At 48.1% G+C, this 19854-nt stretch overlaps 1 protein-coding gene across 4 annotated transcripts in view; it reads left to right on the forward strand.

The window, feature by feature from the left end:
* The first annotated feature begins 475 nt into the window (after window positions 1-475).
* SMPDL3B (sphingomyelin phosphodiesterase acid like 3B) overlaps window positions 476-19854 on the forward strand; it is a 31674-nt gene continuing 12295 nt past the window's right edge. Inside the window, exons 1-3 of one of the 4 annotated variants that reach the window (XM_055332381.1) lie at window positions 1572-1617; window positions 15749-15847; window positions 19566-19779. In XM_055332381.1, the coding sequence (XP_055188356.1) occupies window positions 1587-1617; window positions 15749-15847; window positions 19566-19779 (344 nt within the window). In that variant the 5' untranslated portion in view covers window positions 1572-1586. Of the gene's footprint in view, window positions 617-1571; window positions 1618-8740; window positions 9541-15748; window positions 15848-19565; window positions 19780-19854 lie in introns of those variants that run through there. The other 3 variants (XM_055332380.1, XM_055332383.1, XM_055332382.1) reach the window with 3 other exon arrangements.

Consider the following 19854-nt stretch of genomic DNA (forward strand, 5'->3'; position numbering starts at 1 on the left):
GCTGACACTCAATCATGGAACCACCCGAGCACCCATGGGCAAATTTTCTAAGGAGTGCTTAATTCATCATTCAAGTTTGATCCATACAAATGTTACTGGTATTTCATATCTGCCACTGTAGTTTTATGGGTGCTCATTATTTTTATCAAGTACAGTTTGATCCAGGGGACTTTTTGAAGCTTTCAATATTATATACATCTGATTTTCTTTTTTTTAAGATTTTATTTATTTTTTTAAGATTTTATTTATTTATTCATAGAGACACAGAGAGAGAGAGGCAGAGACACAGGCAGAGGGAGAAGCAGGGTCCACGCAGGGAGCCCGACGTGGGATTCGATCCGGGTCTCCAGGATCGTGCCCCGGGCCAAAGGCAGGCACCAAACCGCTGCGCCACCAGGGATCCCCCTATAATAGTCACTATTCTTGCACTATTCTTTGTGCGTTTCAACCGGTTTTTGTACTCTTTTTCTAATTGGGACTTTCTTATTTGTGTTGTCATTGTGAACTCATGGCCTTTCACAGATTTAAATTTTCCAGTAACCTTGGCAGCAGCAATAATAAAATAATCATCATATTGTTACGGATGCCACGGTTGCCGCATCTTAGCTGGTGAAAGGTAAGTTCCTTTGTCCTGTCAGTGCTGCTAATGCTATTTATAGCCTTTTGGCTTTCTGACAACAGGAGAGGATGTTCCAATGCCACAATGCCATACAGTCTGATTTTTTTCTTCTTCCTCCAAGCCATGGACTCAGCGTCCCTCCTCTGGGTGGAAAACAGCACACATGAGCCTTTTGAGAGTTGTCTGTGGGTGGGGGCTGCTGCTCTTGGAGTCCTCTTAGTAATCACTCAGCAATGACAATAGTTAATTTTTTTAAAGATTTTACTGATTCAATTGAGAGAGAGCACGAGTAGGGGGAGCAACGAGGCAGGGGGAAAGGGAGAGGAAAAAGCAGGCTCCCCGCTGAGCAGGGAGCCCAATACAACAAGGGGCTCTATCCCAGGACCCTGGGATCATGACTTGAGCTGAAGGCAGATGCTTAACCGGCTGATCCACCCAGTGCCCCAATGATAGTTATTTTTTAAGGTTAGAAGTTTTCATTTATTTTTCCAATTTAACATGGAGTGCTATTACCTTACATTTGTTACACTGGCAGATAATTTGTGGATAGCATTGCTTGCTTGTTTTAATCTTGAGGGGAGGGCATCCGATTGGCAAAGACTTAGAATCTGGGCATGTCGCTGGGTCAAAGGGCAGGATCAAAAGGTCCTGCTTTGGGACGCCTAGGTGGCTTAGCAGTTAAGTGTCTGCCTTTGGCTCAGGTCATGATCCTGGAGTTCTGGGATCGAGTCCTACATCGGGCTCCCTGCGTGGAGGCTGCTTCTCCCTCTGCCTTTGTCTCTGTGTCTCTCATGAATAAATAAACTCTTAAAAAAAAAAAAGGTTCTGCTTTATTCACTTAATCTTCACACAGTCAAATGAAGTAAGCACTCTTAGCATCCTCATTTTACAGATGAAGAAACCGAGCTTCCCAGCCTTCTCCATACCATAGGCTCATGGGCAAAATAATGCTTATACAGCACACTGGATGAAATATTCAAGGCTGACAGGAGCCAAAGGTACAGGGTGACCAGTAGTCCCCGTTTGCCCAGACTTCCCCAGTTTTAAAACTAAAATAGGGATCCCTGGGTGGCACAGCGGTTTGGCGCCTGCCTTTGGCCCAGGGCGCGATCCTGGAGACCCAGGATCGAGTCCCACGTCGGGCTTCCGGTGCATGGAGCCTGCTTCTCCCTCTGCCTGTGTCTCTGCCTCTCTCTCTCTCTGTGACTATCATAAATAAATAAAAATTTAAAAAAATTATTAAAAAAAATAAAAATAAAACTAAAAATATTTTGTCCTGGGAACCCTTCCAGTCCCAGTCAAACAAGGTAGTTAGTCACTCTTGCAGAGGTGTCTGGCCAGGGGTCTCTGGCAGCCCCACAGCCAGCCTGCCTGGCTGACCTCTGGATGAATACCTCCTTGCTCTTGTAAACTTAGTGGTGCACTGGTGTGAGACTGAGCAATCAGCCTGAGATCCCAGAGCTAGTAAAGAGAGGATCCAGCATTGAACCCAGCCCTATGTGACTCCTGAGCCTAATGCTTAACCACAAGCATTGTCCTTCCGTCTTCCTTTATGCCCATCCCCTCAGCCTTGTCAGTACTGCTACCTCCTTAAATACTTAGCACTTTGATGTTGTCTTATCAAACCAACAGAGGTAAAAGGGGCTTATATTCACTTTTCTCAAAAATATTTGCAACTTTGAACTTTGAAGAGTGCCTCAGGAAGAGGAAGTGTGCCCAAAAGAAAGATGGTAAGAGAGGTACCTACAATGGGTTGACAGTGTCCTATCTGGATGTCGTGCTAAGAATTTGATTTTTTTCCCCCTTGGCCCTGGAGAGCCACTGAATATTTTGGAGCAGAGGAGTTATGTGGTCACCTCCAGGTTTTGAGATGATCTCACTGGCTGGGTGAGGGAACAAGGATAGGCCAGGGGAGGCCAAGACTGGAGATAGGGTGTTCTATTAGGAGGCTGGTGGGCCTGCACCAGGGCAGGGAGTGAGAAAGAGAGGCAGAGTTAAGGCAGAACCATGGGAAAGGAAACGGTTGAAGAGGTCTGCAATTTATTAGTTTGTTCTTCACTCAGGCTTAATTACTCAACCATTCACTTATTCGACACATATTTATTTAGTGCCTATTATTATTATTTTTAAAGATTTTACTTCTTTATTCATAGATATGCAGGGAGCGAGAGAGAGGGAGGCAGAGACACAAGCAGGCTCCATGCAGAGAGCCTGACGTGGGACTTGATCCAGGGTCTCCAGATCACGCCCTGGGCTGCAGGCGGCGCTAAACCGCTGCGCCACCAGGGCTGCCCTATTTCGTGCCTATTAAGTGCCAAGGGCTATGCTAATCTTTTTTTTGGGGTGGGGGGGCTATGCTTATCTTGAACCGACTCTAGTTTTGAATCTGGGTGACAAGAGGAAACAGGTCAGGAATTCAAGAGCAAAAGCCAGCCTCTTTAGTGAAGATTTGGCCATGCTGAGTTTGACAGGTATGGCCAACTTCAGAATTTCTCTCTGGGATCTTTAAGAATCATCCATCACAAAAGCCCAGCTTAGGGACGCCTGGGTGGCTCTTTGAGTGTCTGCCTTTGGCTCAGGTCATGATCCGGGGGGGGGGGGGTCCTGAGTTTGAGTCCCGCATCAGGGACTCCGTGAGGAGCCTGCTTCTCACTCTGCCTGTGTCTCTGCCTCTTTCTCTGTGTCTCTCATGAATAAATAAAATCTTCAAAAAAAAAAAAAAGCCAAGCTTAGATCAGACACAAATTATATGGCATACTTTGAGGCATTTCATGTTTCATTATGAGATACTTATTCTTTTGGATCAGTCATTGCTGCTGTAAAGGGAAAACTCAGGGAATTATTCTACGTTCTTTTCTTTTCTTTTTTAAAATATTTTTTATTCATGAGGGACACAGAGAGAGAGAGAGAGAGAGAGAGAGAGGCAGAGACACAGGCAGTGAGAGAAGCAGGCTCCACGAAGGAGCCTGAGGTGGGACTCGATCCCGGGTCTCCAGAATCACATCCTGGGCCGAAGGCAGGTGCTAACCGCTAAGCCAACCCAGGGATCCCTGTATGTTCTTTTCATGTTCTTGCTCCAAAACCTTCAGTGATCCCCCATGACCTATAGGAAAAAGCTTGAGGTCCCTTAGAATGGCATTCAAACTGGGCACCATCAGAGTTACAGTTTCACATTAATCTGTATGGATTTTACTGAAGCCTATTTCTCTCAGTAAACTGTAAACTTTTTTTTTTTAAGATTTTTTTTTTTTTGAGAGAGGGAGAGAGCATGGGTAGGGGAGAGGGGCAGAGGAAGAGACAAGCAGACTTCCTGCTGAGCAGGGAGCCCTAATGCAGGGCTCAGTCCCAGGACTCTGGGATCATGACCTGAGCCAAACACAGATACTTAACCAGCTGAGCCATCCAGGTGCCTCGAACTGTAAGCTATTTTTGTCCATCATTGTATCACCAGCACTTGGCACTCAAATGAGTAAATGTAAGGAATGTGCTTATTCTAGAATAACTGGACTGTCAGCATTCACAGATTCTATTATGGCCTCACTCTTGACCTTCTTGGACTCAGTGCACTTGACCCTCAAGACAACCACAGATAAAGGCTGGCTTCCCAGAGGCTCTGGGGCCTAGACAAAGGGCATCAGTCACCTGAGGGCCACCCCACACCTCCAAGGGCTTTGCTATCGGGGTGTTTGTGTTATAGGCATTGCTGAAATGAACTTTTACACAGAAACTTTTCTCTAAGAGTGATGGCGGGAGTTTCTGGAGTTTATAGTTGCCAAGAATCAAATGAATGCTTTGGACAATATGAAGAAAAGGAGCTGTTTTGCACTTAAGAAGGCAAAGTCCTAACCTTTCAGATTTCTCTGCCTCACTTACCTCTTCCAGCAAACCCAGGTCCAGCAGGGGCTGAGTGAGGGCTGAAATACCCCCTGGCTTTGCTTTGAGCCCTCGCTGTGTCTCTCTGTTTCTGTCTGGGAGGAAGGCATCTTTTCCTAATTCACACAAAGGCCTGGAGGGGTGCCCTTTTCTACTTAAACAGAGATACCTTATTGGTTAGCAGGGGGTGACAGTGATGAGGGCCTTCTGGGCACATTGACCAAGATGCTGAGGTATTTAAAAGAAGCCTCTGGTGCGGCACCTAGGTGGCTCAGTTGGTTAAGTGTCTGACTTTGGCTCAGGTCATGATCTCGAGGTCCTGGGATCAAGCCCTGCATTGGGCTCCCTGCTTAGTGGAGAGTCTGCTTCTCTCTCTCCCTCTGCCCCTCCTCCACCTGTACACGCACTCTCTCTATCAAATAAAATGATAAAAATCTTAAAATAAGTAAATAAATAAAAAGAAGCTTCTGCCTCCAGTAAAAAGCCGAGTGAGACTCTAGCAGCCCCTGAGATGGGTTTATAAGGAGCTCCCAGGCCCCCTCAGAGCTCTCCCCCTTGTTCCAGTGTCAAACCTAGTCTTTACCAACTCCCTGCTCAGCCCTGGGGAGACGCCTACCCTAACCCCTTGCCTGCCCTCCTTCCCCACCAGTCCCATGGGTTACCTTCCATACATGCCTCCATGTGGCTTGGATACTGCCCAGGTGTTTTGAATTAGGCCATAGGCTCAGGTGCAAGAAGCCACACTGCCTTATTTTTGTTAAGTCAGCAGCACTTGGTCTCTGAGCCCTCTTCCTTCTGCATGGGCAGAAAGTTCACTCTTGGTGATTTTGATGCTTTCCTGCATCTTGGGGTGACCCAGGGCCCTGAACACAGGCTGGACTTTGCTCCTCGGTTGTGTGTGGGCTCTCTTAAGAAACAAAATTCAACCTAGGAAATTTGAAGAACTGATTGGCTTTATCAGGCGACTCATGAATTTGGCAGCATCCATCAGGATGTTCCACCAAGGAGCTCAGAGGAGGTGTTTTTATGAAGGAGGGTAGGGCAAGGAAGTTATTAGCAAAAGAAAAGAAAGTATTTCAGGCCAGGTCATTTTTCCTTAGGGGGAAAGAGCAGGAATTCTGATCAACAGATTAGCTTTCTTTGCAGGAAGGGTAGAGAGGGCCCACATGACAGATGACCTCCTTGGTGCTAGCCAGAAAATTCCTGACTGACTGCTTAGGACTATGTTTCTGGGGAAGGTTAAAACTGCCATTAGGTTGCATATTGAGTCCCAGTTTGATGGCTTGGCCTAGTCTCAGTGACTCCATTTTGGCCTTGTATTTTCTTGTTGCTATTCTTTTTTTAAAGATTTTACTTAGGGAGAGGAAGTATGAGTGGGGGAGGGGCAGAAGGAGAGAGAGAGCATCCTCAAGCAGACCCGGCACTGAGCCTGACATGGGGCTCCATCTCACCACCCTGAGATCATGACCTGAGCTGAAATCAAGAGTCAGATGCTCAACTGACTGAGTCACTCAGGCGCCCCAGTGGTTTCCTTTTTGAAAGCCCCTTGATTGAGCTTGTGCAGTTACAGGGAGCCTGAGGCTCTCCTGCGACTCCGGACCCTGGGCTTTGCCAGGCCAAGAGCCTTATTGATTCATTTGTGTCATGTCTGTCTCTTCTGCTGAATGTAAGCTCTAGGGGAACAGAGGCTTTGTTTTGTTCACTGTGTCCCAGGCCCAGAAGCAAATAGACATCCAATATTTATTGAACCCAAGTAAATATCCAAGTACCCCCTGTCTGAAGATCTGCTCGCTCCTGGAAACAGCCTAGACACGTTTGGAACCGAGCAAGCTGTGTCTGCTGTCCTGGCTGGGCCAGTCTCCCCTCTCTGAGAGATGCTTCTCCTCCCCACTCTTATTATCCTTTTTAGGAGGGCAGAGGATAAAAGCCCCGAAGGTGGCTGTCTTCAAAAAGTTATGGCCTTCCACTTGAACACATCCTCCCCCAACGGAAGGGACCTTTGCTACCTGCTTAGAGCAGGGTTTATTAATTTATTTTTTTAATGATTTTATTTATTTATTCATGGGAGAGAGAGAGAGAGAGAGAGGGGCAGAGAGACAGGCAGAGGGAGAAGCAGGCTCCCCACAAAGGCAGATGCTCAACCGCTGAGCCACCCAGGTATCCCTAGAGCAGGGTTTAAAAAAAAAAAACAAAACAGCGAGAATACAATTTAATACCTCAACCAATGCCTCAGCCAGTCTGCTTCATTCTTCCCTACCTCTACTTACCTAGTCCCTAGTGTAGACTCTCACTGCTTTTCACCAGAACTTCTCTGCTTCAGCCTCCTTACTGGTCTCCCCAAAAACCCACCTTCCATGAAGCCAGTGCAGTCTATCTAACATGTTAATTGGGCTGTCTCTCCCCTAGTTAAGACTCTTCCATGGCTCCCCACAATTCTCAGCTTGGCAACTGAGCACGGCCTGGCTCTTACTTGCTTCCCTGGCTCAGGACCCCAAACTCTCAAATCACTCACCACTGCTCCCTGGAATGTTTCAACATCTCTGCCTTAGCAGGTGTTACCCCTCCTGCCTGGGATGCTTTCCTCTCTCTTTTCCCCTTCTCCTGGCTACCTGCTGCTTATACATCAAGATCAACCATACAGTTTATATGCCTTGTGATGCAGTGTAACAGGAGCGACACAAGACCAACTGAGAAGTCTTCTTGCCAACAAAGCAAACCCGAATGCCATCAAACCTCTAGGTCTAACTACCGTTAATAGGAAGTATGCAGGACAGAGGAACATGTGAAATTACACTACCAAGAAGCCATCAGCCAAATCCTCCAGAATGTGGGAAATTTAATAGGACAAACAACCAAGTTCCTTTGAAAAGAACAAGGCCAAAGGGAAGGAGGGAGAGGGAGGTACAGATTAAGAGAAACTTAATAGACGTATCAAGCAATTGGAATGTATGGACCTGAGGTAGGGAAGCCAAAGGGACCCCATTTTGTTTCAAAATGTTATTTATTTATTTATTTATTTATTTATTTAGAGAGAGAGAGAGAGAGAGAGAGAGAGAGAGCCCACAAGGGAGAAGGGCAGAGGGAAAAGGAGAAGCAGACTCCTCACTGAGCAGGGAGCCCGATGCAGGACTTAATCCCAGATTCTGGGATCTTGACCTGAGCCCAAGGCAGGCGCTTAACCAACTGAGCCACTCAGGTGTCCCAGGACTCCATTTTAGAAAGGCTCTGCTTCTGCTGTTTTTCTCTTGGGCCTCATTCACTCATGTTCCATATTTTGCCTCTGAATACACCAAAAAAGCTATGTTCCCACTTCAAAGGGAAAACAAGAAAGTTAACCATTCTCTGAATTTTGTCTTAGACCCCAGACACCTAGTAATACCTAAGAAGAGTCAGATATCAAACATGTTCCGGGACATTAGCTTCAAACAAACCTTAGCTGACACTGGCATCAATACCCCCTCAATCAATTCACTGATTTATGGAATAACATCTATTGTTCACCTGACACTTGCCTGTGACTGACCCTACCCTGGATTCCTGGAGAAACACATACCCTAGACCCTTTTCTAATAAAGAACCCCTACCCCCAAGCAACAAGACTCATTCTTCATTCCTTTGTGAGGCTTCTAGACACTCTGTCTGCTATTCTCTACCTGTCACTTCGCTATTCAATAAACCAGGTTTTCACTTTCTCTGGCTTGTATTTGATTTCTATCTATCCTGCATGAAGCCAAGGACTCTTGGCCGGCCTGGTCGGGACCCTCCCCTGCATTTTCAGATTCAGTCTGCCTGCATCAGACCTGGTTTGGATCCTGATTTGAGTGAACCAGCTATAAAAAAATAATGAGACAATCAAGACTTTAAACGTTGACCAAGTATCCACCTGGTGATAATAAAAAATTACTATTTTATTGCTCTGTTAGGAAAAAAAGAGTCCCTATCTTGTACAATATGGGCAAAATGATATGATCTCTGAGATTTACTTTAGAATAATTCAGGGGGCAGCTCCAGTGGCACAGCGGTTTAGTGCCTCCTTCAGCCCAGGACGTGATCTTGGAGACCCGGGATCGAGTTCCACCTTAGGCTCCCTGCACGGAGGCTGCTTCTCCCTCTGCCTGTGTCTCTGCCTCTCTCTCTGTCTCTGTGTCCCTCATGAATAAATAAATAAAATCTGGAAAAAAAAAAAAAAGAATGATTCTGTACAGTTGGGTTGGGGTACAAACGAAGTAGATTGTCCATAAGTTCCTAATCACTGGAATTGGAAGATGGGTGCCGAGGGCTCATGATCAATTCTCTCTATTTCTGTTTATGTTTGGCAATTTGAATAATGATAGAAGAGATTAGACCCGTTACCTCCCTTTCCTCAAGAGTTAGATTCCTCCTCTGGGCTTGTCAAGCCACCTAACATGTAAAGCTGCATTCCATTGGTTTCCTTCGCCCCCTTGAAGGCAGGGGCTGCCATGAGTCCCCTCCATTTTTTGGGGATGTGGCTCCTGGCATAAATGTGTGACCTAGTCTTGGTTGGCATGTGGTAGAGCATCTGGAGCTCCAGCTAGCAGTAAGTTCCTTTGATGGCAAAGGCCGGAATCTCATCCAGGTCTGTTTATTGGGCCGGGGTGGGGCAATGGAAAAGCTTGGAAAGTAGATAATTTTGCTGCTCAGTGATTGGGGCTGGGCCAGTTTCCTGGGGAATCTGATTGCTGTCTGGACAGACGTGCTCTGAGGAACAGGCAGGACAAGTGCTGCTTTCTACCTCAGAGTTCAGAGGCCTGGCTGGTGCGTCTTCGTGGGCAAGCCCAGCTCACACCCTGCCAGGCAAAGGAGGAAAAGCCAGAGGAAGCAGTGCCTCGGATGACTGGGCACACAGGGAAATAGGACGGAAACTTCTGCTTGGGCCCATGGCCACAAGCACCCAGAGAGGAAACCTGTAGTGTCCTCTACAGTTCCTGGAGAATCCAGGGGCTCCCTTAGAAAGTGAGCCCCAAGGATGAGGCTGCTCAAGCTGCTAATTTTCCTGGCCCACTGGGGAGTTGCCAGAGCTGAACCAGGTAGGTGCTGCAAGTGCCTTCATTTTGTACTATGACCTTGGGATCCGTGGCTCCTGGAAGCTGCCCAAAGAATGCTGAAAGTGCTGCTTAAAAATAGCAAGGCAGGAAGCAGGGAGGTCAGGAAGAGACTTAGTGAGTGGTGGGGGTGTTCTTTGAGCCTAAAGTTTTTAAAAATGTATTATTCATGAAAGACAGAGAGAGAGAGAGAGAGAGAGAGAGAGAGAGAGAGAGAAAGGCAGAGACACAGGCAGAGGGAGAAGCAGGCTTCCTGCCAGGAGCCCGATGTGGGACTTGATCCCAGATCCCGGAATCATGCCCTGAGCCGAAGGCAGATACTCAACTGCTGAGCTACCCAGGTGTCTCTAAAGATTTTTTTTAAAATATTTTATTTATTTATTCATGAGAGACACACACAGAGAGGCAGAGACATAGGCAGAGGGAAAAGCAGGCTTCCCACAGGAAGCCTGATGCGGGACTCAATGCTGGGATCCCAGGATCATGACCTGAGCCAAAGACAGATGCTCAACCACTGAGCCACTCAGGTGTCTGGAGCCTGAAGATTTTAAGTGGAGGCCAGACCTGACCAGGCGAGGGATACTGACTTTGCTAAGAGTTCATGCGTAAGAACCAGCCCTCTGGTAGAGGTAGTTGGTGGCAGGCAGGTTTGTGAAATCATTCAACAAACATTGGTTACGGGCCTTCTGAGTATCACACAGCATTCTAGGAGCCAGGAATGCAGCAGGAAAGAAAAGAATCAAAGCCCCAGTCCTAGTGAGGCATTCCTTCAACTAGGGAGAAACAGACCAAAAGACACATGAACAAGTAAATGGATGATATTCCAGGAGTAATAAGTGTTAGGGAGAATAATAAAGCAGAATAAAGGGGTGGGAGTGGAGCTGGGGGTACTTACGGTGTGGCCAGGGAGTGCCATTTGAGTAGAGACCCGAGGCAGTGAGGGAGGGAGCTGTATCATTCCAGCAAGAGAGCTCAGAAAGCACACAGGCCCTGCGTCTGACACTCTGGGGGTGCAGGTGAGGATGAGCCTGGGGCCAGAGTGGCTGGAGCAGGGTAGGCAAGGTGGGTGGCAGAGATGAAGTCGGGGACCACGGGAGTGGGGCTCAGGGCTGGCACCAGGTCACATATAAACATGTAGATAGCGTGAGGACTCAGGGTGGGATGGGACATCATTGGAGGGTTTTAGGCAGAGCTATGGCGTGATCTGACTCCTGTAAGCTTAAAAGGCGCCCGGGGCTATGCATTGAGAAAGGACCGTAGTGGGACAGGCAGGGTGACCAGATTATCTCATTGTGCCTGAGATTTGCCTCCTTTTAGCACCTGAAGTTCGGTGACCTGGGCACTCCGTCAGCCCTGGGCGCACTGGGGAGGGTGGGGGCGGGGGTGGGGGTTGGTCACCTCAGTAAAGGAGAAACAGCCAGACCCATGGCTGTTGTCATCCTCCAGCGAGCCAGACCTCCCGGCTCTTGTCATCCTCCAGCGAGAGGAGATGGAGGCTTGCCAGGACGGTAGGAGCAGGGCTGGCTGGAGACGGTCTGATTCTGGACAGGACTTGCTGGCAGATGGTGGGGGTGACAGGAGGACTCCAGGGTGACTCCAGGGTTCTGTCTCAGTAGCTGGGAGGACAGAACTGTCATTGAAGAGGCTCAGGAGGAGAGGATGGCGGTTTGATCAGGGATGTGTCCAGTTGGAGATGCCTGTTAGATTTCCCTGTGGTGGAAGACATGTCAGTGGGCGGGCTGGACCTGTGATTCTCCTTGGGATCCTAGGTTGTCCTTTCCTGGAGTTCTGGGATGGGCCCTTACGGGTGACCCAACACCCTTTCTGTAGCGGCAGAAACAAGGATGAAAGAGGGAGGGAAAGGCTCAGGGCTCTGCTGGTTGCTTGTTCTTTGGGGCTCAGTTCTCTCAGGCTGGAGCCTGAAGGGCTGGTGGCCTCTAGAGGCTGCCTTGGTCAGTGCACACCCTTGAACACTGCCCAGGAGTAGCTGGGAGCCCTGGCCAAGTGCTCTGCATGCATGGCTGGGCATCTCAGAGGCCAGCGAGGTGGAGCGCCAGGGCCTGGGGCCAGGAGACCAGAGCAAATTGCCAGAGAGGGACTAGGCTCCAAATGCTGTGACCCAAATGCGGAAATATCATGGGGACAAGCCCTGCGATTGTGCCATTCCCTATGAGGGCGACTTGCCTGGGAGAAGGCTGAGTGGCAGTCCTCCTTCCATCCAGGAGGCAGACCCTAGCCACTCCCTGGGAACCTGGGGGCCCTGCCAGCCTGACCGGAGAACAGAAATGGTTGGAAGCATCTCCCACTCTCTCCGTCCTTCACTTTCAATATGCTTGCTTGGAAATCCAAACACCAGTGGGCGGGCAGCCCCAGAGGCCACCCCAGAGTCCTAGTGGTTAGAAAGGATCCTCCTCCCCACAAATGCACTAAGACGTTCATTGTAGTGTTGTTTATGGTAGTGAAAAATCCTGACAGCAATAATGGAATAGCTGAATGGATTGTGGTAAAACCACCCGGTGGAAAAGTTTCAAGGCGATTCAGCAAAACCAAAAACAATAGTGACAATTATTAAGTACTTGTTTTGTGCCAGGCACTGCTGAAGTTTTCACATAATACCCTCTCGACAGCCTTGTCAAGCAGGGATTATCGAAGTCGCTGAGAAATTAACTAACTACCCCAAGGTGACACATGTAGTTTCTGAGTCAGGACACGAGCCCAGGCTGTACAACCTCACCTTGTTTATAAAATGATGCTGTCAAAATGAACCAAGAAACACTGGAGGTCAGTGTGAAGAAGAGCTAACATTTGTTTTTTTGTTTTGTTTCGTTTTTTTTTTATTATTATTTATGATAGTCACACAGAGAGAGAGAGAGAGAGAGAGAGAGAGAGAGAGAGAGGCAGAGACACAGGCAGAGGGATAAGCAGGCTCCATGCCGGTAGCCTGATGTGGGACTCGATCCCAGGACCGACCCCAGGATCGTGCCCTGGGCCAAAGGCAGGTGCTAAACCGCTGAGCCACCCAGGGATCCCCAGAACAAAATTACATTTTAAAGGAATCTCACAGTACCTGTAAGTTTTTTCCGAATCTGAGACTTTCCTGAAGTGCAGGAGAAGGTGGAGACACCCCGTCAGAGAGCAAGCATACCTGCTCTGCCTTGAACTGTGGGGTTTCTACTTCCACCTTCCTTAGCCAAGAGCTTGGGTGGGGCACCAGCTTGCTGGCTCCGACTCCTCCCACGTATCCCCTACGCAGCACTGTGTTTATCCTTCAGCTTCTAATTGCAGAGAAAGGGACAATCCCTTTCGGTGTGGGTCAGCATGGGAGGCAAACATTTCCCTCAAGAATAAAGCCTATGGGGCTGTCATGTGAAGAGAGAGCAATCTATGGACGTAACGCTAGGGGTCAATGTTGGATTTAACAAGGGAATCTTCTGTGTTTCAGAGGGCCTGAAAGGGGAGTTTATAGGGGAGGAGGGTTATTGCCCAGGGTCAAAAGCAAAAGACTAAAATAGAGACCAGGATCGCCTTGTGATGTGGCTTATACACGACAAGAGAGAAAAGTCATGGAATCACCGAGCATTAGAACCAGCAGGACCTTCAAATAACTTTGTGCAAGACTTTCATCCTACGCTCCAGGGAATAGAGGCTCCAGAAAAGAAGAAAAACTGAGGCCTGAGGGACACAGTGGCCCAGAATATGCACCCACGCTGGCTTGTCCACCACGTGGCCAGGGGCTCCATCTGAGATCACTCCTCTCATCCACGCCTTTATTACTGTCATCATTATGCCCATTCTACAGATGAGGAAACTGGGACTCAGCTGGGGAAATCTCTCATTCAAGTTGCCATTTCCAATGTGGAAGAGTCAAGGTTCAAAACCAGATTTCCCTTATTCCAAGTTCCATGCATGCCCTTTCCAAAACAACCTGCTGCCATAAGCCAGAAAACCTGGGTCCTACCTTTCAATACCTATGTGATCTTGAGCCTCTATGTCATTATCTGTAAAATAGGATAATGATAAAGTAGAGATTAAATAATGATAGTTAAGTGGGATCATACACACATATTGTAATGTGCTGTTAAAGTTTAAGGGATCTTTTTTTTTCTTAAATATCCAAGGTCACACTGCTTGCTAGCGACAGAGTAAAGTGCATTGTGATCATTTCTGCTCTGACACGATGCAAATCACAGGTCTGCCACTAGCTAGCTCACTTTCCTCATCTATAAAATGGTACAATAATAGAATATATTTCATAATTTTGTCATGAGTAGAGTGCATGGGTAGAGTGCTTGGCACAACATCTGGCATTCAGTTGGGCGCTAAATGAATGGCAGGTGTCCTTCTGCCTTCCTTTTCTTGCCTCCAACTGTAGGTAGACTCATCTTTTGGCCAGTTTAAGACCTTCTTAGGCTCTAGGAATTATTTTTGCAAGTCTCCCTCCCCCTATCAGGCATCATAGTTAAAGAATCTAACATTATATGATTTTACTTTATTTTAAATTTTATTTTTTTTATTTTTTTATTTTTTATTTTTTTACTTTATTTTAAATTTTAAAAGATTTTATTTATTCATGAGAGACACACAGAGAGAAGTAGAGACCCAGGCAGAGGGAGAAGCAGGCTCCATGCAGGGAGCCCGACTCGGGACTCGATCCCAGGACCCCGGGATCACGCCCTGAGCCAAAGGCAGACACTCAGCCACTGAGCCACCCAGGTGTCCCTACATTACTGTTTTTAAAATGAATTATTGATTTTTGATGGTATTGTTTTTTTCCCTGAACTTGGGAGCCAATGCATTTTTTTTTTCAGCTCTCAAACATTCCCCTGTGCCTTACAAGGCTACAAGGCCCTAGCCCCTATATTTGTTGTCTCCTGTGGACAAGGAGGCCTGGTGATCCTTTGGTGATGGAGAAGGAAGACCAGGAGACTGTTTTGCCTGCCCAGGGATGGGAAGCAGAACTGAGCTCTCAAAATTTATTTTATTAAAGATTTTGTTTATTTAGTTTAGGAGGAGGGAAAAAGTGAGCAGGGGGAGGAGCAGAGGGAGAGAGACAAGCAGATTCCACTCTGAGCGTGGAGCCCAACATGGGTTCGATCTCAGGTTCGAGCCTGAGATTATGACTTGAGCTGAAACCAAGAGCTGGATGCCCAACTGACTGAGCCACCCGGGTGCCTCCCTGAACTCTCAAATTTTAAACTAGAGGGAGGACTGTGGCCACCAGCCCTTTGCTCAAGGAGGGCCATCCAGGAGGAGACAGGATCTATCTTCACATTGTTCTGCTTCAAATTCTGGCCCTGGATCTGCGCTTTATCTGCAGAGGACAGTAGCTAAGGGGACTCTGGGGCGACAGGGGGAAGGTTGCAGCCACTCCCCCCCTCATCCCATCTCCCTCCCAAGGTGAAAGGGGGACTTGCAGGACACCCCCCCCCAATCAAATTCAGAGTACCTGCTGTTTCGCAGTGCTGAGTGCCTCAGCAGTATCTCCTCCTTGGCACTATCTCAATTAACCCTCACATGGACCCTGAGAGGTAGGAGGCACTGTAGTCCCCCTTTTACAGATGAGGAAACTGAGGCACAGAACTGCTCATGCTCACACAGCTAGTGGGCAATGGAGCTGGAATTCCGTGCTCTCAACCACTCGCTGTAATTGGTACCAAATTTATTCATAGTCTCCATGGTTAATGAACAATAATGACAGCTAAGACTGATACACCTTTTCCTAAAACTGAAGGAACTCATGAATACTTTCTTATTGTAAAAGATTCAGGCAGGATGGATATATAAAGACTCTTCATTTTATTTTTTATTTTTTTTAAAGATTTTATTTATATATTCATAGACACAGAGAGAGGGGGGCAGAGACACAGACAGAGGGAGAAGCAGGCTCCATGCAGGGAGCCCGATGTGGGACTCGATCCCGGGTCTCCAGGATCACACCCCAGGCTGTAGGCGACGCCTAACCGCTGCGCCACTGGGGCTGCCCAAGACTCTTCATTTTAGTGGTACCCCCAGGTGAGGCATCTGCCCAGTGAAGTCTGAGGAACTCGGGTCTAAAAGTAAAGTGTTGAAGTGCCTGATTCCCCACACCTTCCCAGTCTCTCCTGGCCCCAGGGGTCGCTGCCAGGGACAGCAGGTGTTTCGGGATTCTTCTCCACCAGCCCTTTCTCTTTATTATTTTATTTGCTGCTCGCAGACAAGCGGGCCAGATGTCAAGCACCTATAGGCTCAGCAAGGCTAACCAGCTTGTCAGAATCCTCAGCCAACACACCGAGGAGCCTGCATTGGAAACCAGGTAACTCACCTCCCTTAGGGTCCTTCTATTCACCTCCTTCTCCATGATGTTTTTGAGCTTAATTCCTCACAGTCTGTGACGAATCCATAGAAGCCTGTGGCTCCCACTGTTTGATGGGCAACATGTGTGTCTTATGAAAGCCATCTTCTGGAGGCTGAGTCAACATTGATTGTGTCTCGCTTTGGAGTCAGAGAGGGCTGGGCTTGAACCTCAGTTTCCTCATCTGTGAAATGGGCATAAGAACCCTACCTCACAGAATGGCTGCAAGGATGAAATGAGATGAGCGTGTGAAGGGCACCTAGCTCACATTCTCTGAGTGTGTATTCCCCACAGTCTCGCTCATTCATTGGATACGTGTTTGGGCATCTCCACACCCCAGGCACTGTTCTAGGTGCCGAGGACACAGAGGTGAACAAGACAGGCTGCACACTCTCATGGCACTGACACTGTAGACAAGGAAGATGGATGATAAACAAGTCAGCGAGATAGTTGCATTACGTGAGAGCGCTCTGGAGAAAATAAAAGCGAAGGAGGTGATAGCTAGTGACCAGATGGGTGGTGAGGGGTGGGACTGGAGAAGAAGTTGTCAAGGAAGGCTTCTCTGAGGTGGTGACCTTTGAGTTGAGGCCTGAGTGAGGAGAAAGCAGCCTTGGGATCACTGACCTGGGGAAGATTGGGTTAGGCAGCAGAGGAACCAGGCAAAAGGCTGTGCGAGGTGAATGAGTGGGCTGAGGTGCTCCGTGTGAGGTCTGTGTGATCTACCTCCATAATGAAGCCACCAGAGAGCCCAAGGAGGTGGAGGCCTCTGCTCTCCGTGCTATTCCTTCCACTATCGTAGCTTCTCCTGGAAGCTCTGGGAGGCCTCTGGGGCACGCACACACACACACACACACACACACACACACGCACGTGCACACACACGTCACTCCTGGGGAGGCTGGAAGGAGTTTCAGTTCTGTGCTCCGACTAGACTGGAGCTTGTGGGAAGAGGGAACCTGCCAGCTGATGACGTGTGAGCCTGTCAGCAGACAAGGAGTTTCTGAAGTGAAGCAACATTCACTGAGTTTTTTGAGGGCTGACATCAAAGGGGCAGAACCACTCACTGTTTACGATTAGTTGAGAAAAGAGTCTGCTTGAGACCCGGGAATGAATGGCCTCTGCATGGCCTTGGGAGGAAGCCAGGGCACCACACTCCGGAGAGAAGGGCGAAGGGCCTCTCGCTGCATCTGACCTGGCCAGCCGGTCTCAGGCTTGGAAGCAGGTGCACCCCCTTTCAGTTTCTGTGCAGGGGCTCAGGAAAACCCACCAACTCTGCCCATTTACTAGTTGAAATGGGGCAGTTAGTTTCTTTGGCTTGGGGTTTTGTCTCCGTAGGAGTAATTTCGCATATATTAATCACAATTGGTATGACAAATTTTCATTCCCCCAATTATAAACAAAGACTCTCAGTTTGGGTAAAAAATAAACAAGCAGGCATAGGCTGTCTACAAAAAGACACATCAAAAAAAAAAAAAAAAAAAAAGGCACCGGTTTGGGGCCCCTGGCTGGCTCAATCGGTAGACATCGAACTCTTGATCTCAGGGTCATGAGTTCAAGCCCCATATTGGGCATGGAGCCTCCTTCAAAAATAATAATAATAACAAAAAGACACTGGTTTTACTCCCTTAGCAATCACATCTTCCTGGGAGAACACTGAGAACCACACGCCGCCCTCTGTTTACCGTGTGATCTCAGAAGGTTGACATCTTAGCCTTAGTTCCCTTATCTGCAAAATTGGGATGATGATCAATGTAGTTGACCCTTGAACGACACAACCTTGTACTGCGTAGGTTCACTAATACACAGATTTTTTTGATAAACCCAGTACTATAATGTATTTTCTCTTAGGATTTTTCTTAGTAACATTTTTTCTCTAACTTACTTCATTGTACAAATACGGCATATAATATATATACAAAATATGTGTTAATCGACTGTTTATGTTGTCAGTAAAGGCTTCTGGTCAACAGTAGGCTATTACTGTTACATTTTGGGGAAGTCATAAGCTATGCACAGATTTTTGACTATGGAGGTTGGTGCCTCTAACCTGCATTGTCCCAGGGTCAACTGTACCTTCAGGGCTGTGGTGACTGTGTAATGAATGACCTTGGGAGGGATCATGATTTACTTAATCGGTCATTTGCACCTTAATGTAAATAAGCTTCTGATCCTTTCCTGGGACCAGGTTTAGATAAGGAGAGGTGAGTAGTCTTGGAGAGAGGATCAGGGGCTGGACTTTGCCTTCACACTTCTCCTAGAGCCACGCTGAGTGTTCTGTGGCTTGGGTGGTTCCCGTCTTTCCAACCTTGAAGGCAACCCTGGGAAGCTGGGACTCCCAGGCCCAGGCAGGGATTTGCTGGGCTGGGGGCAGGGCTGGGGGTATGACTGTCAACACTGAGTGATACAGGAAATGGAGGAGGAAGTGACAGCAATGATGGACGGGGAGGAAGTCCCAGGCCTTACCCTTGTCTTAGCCAAAACCACAGGATTTAGGGCAGCACCTAAACCTGTTCAATAAGCATTGTTGTAACTACTTATCTGAGGCCCTGTGTTGGGTTCAGATGACAAATCCACCCCATGGGAACTGTTTCTTTGTTTGGATTCCTTTCTCTCCATCACACCAAGAGATTTTTTTTTTTTTTAAGATTGTATTTATTGATTGATGAGAGACACAGAGAAAGAGGCAGAGACATAAGCAGAGGGAGAAGCAGGCTTCCTGAAGGGAGGGGAGCCCGATGCAAGACTTGATCCCAGGACCCCGGGATTATTACCTGAGCCGAAGGCAGACGCTCAACCACTGAACCACCCAGGAATCCCAGTTTTTTTTTGTTTTTGTTTTTTTAAGATTTTATTTTTAAGTAATGTCTATATCCAACATGGGGCTCGAACTTACAACCCTGAGATCAAGAGTTGCATGTTCCTCAGACTGAGCCAGGCAAGCACTCCTCACGCTGAAAGATTTTGGACATTTTAGCCACCCTCGGTTGGAAGCAAGGCCAAGTTTCAGTGGACCACTCCCAGCTGCACTCAGAATTGCTAGCCACTACACGCCCAAGAAGTTCAGCCCAATCTGAAGTTGTGTTCCTCCTTTTCTTGTCCAGCACTCTTGAGTTCCATCTCCACACACGTTCCCCAGGCCTTTGCTGGTATTAATTCACAAGACCTTGCAATGCAATTGGTGCTGTAAACCTTCTCCCAGGTCAGATTTTTGTATGTATTTCCCTGTAGCCTGAGAAGATCTGGCTTCAGTTCTGGACTCAGAGAGGTGCAGCGAGTCACCCAAGGTCACACAGCTTGTAGGTGGCTCCAGAGCTTGAGTGCTTAACGGTGACACTCCTTACACTTTGCTTTCAAATAAGCACTCTGCTTAGAAGCCCCAAAGGATTCTTTTGAGAGTCATGAAGTCCAATTCCCTGTGCTGCTGGGTCCCCTGAGGTGGGGAAATGGAAAGGGTCAAAGGTCACAGGTCAGGAACAGAGCCAGGCTTTTTCTCTGCTCCTCTCAGTGCCTTCCCTGGGCAAGGTCAGACCTGTGGCTCTTTCTCTCTGAACCCTGGCTTCTGAGGAGACTTCCTTTCACATTTGCAGCTCTTCTCCCAGCCCAGGACCCCTCCTGGGCTTCCTCCCCGTCCAGGCTCAGGGAGGTACCAGCATCTAAAAGGGTCTCCTTTCCCCTGCAGGGAAGTTCTGGCACATATCTGACCTGCACCTTGACCCTGACTACAAGGTATCCGAAGACCCCCTCCAGGTGTGCCCATCGGCTGGCTTGCAACCGGTGCCCAACGCAGGCCCCTGGGGTGACTACCTCTGTGACTCCCCCTGGGTCCTCATCAACTCCTCCATCTACGCCATGAAAGAGATTGAGCCGGAGCCAGACTTCATCCTCTGGACTGGGTGAGAGCAGTCACAAGGGCTGTAGTTCACCGGGCCGCTGCTGTGTGCCACCTGCTGGCCTGGCACCCTCCCCAC

The sequence above is a fragment of the Nyctereutes procyonoides genome, unplaced genomic scaffold (genome assembly GCF_905146905.1).
Source record: "Nyctereutes procyonoides isolate TBG_1078 unplaced genomic scaffold, NYPRO_anot_genome, whole genome shotgun sequence".
Taxonomy (NCBI): domain Eukaryota; kingdom Metazoa; phylum Chordata; class Mammalia; order Carnivora; family Canidae; genus Nyctereutes; species Nyctereutes procyonoides.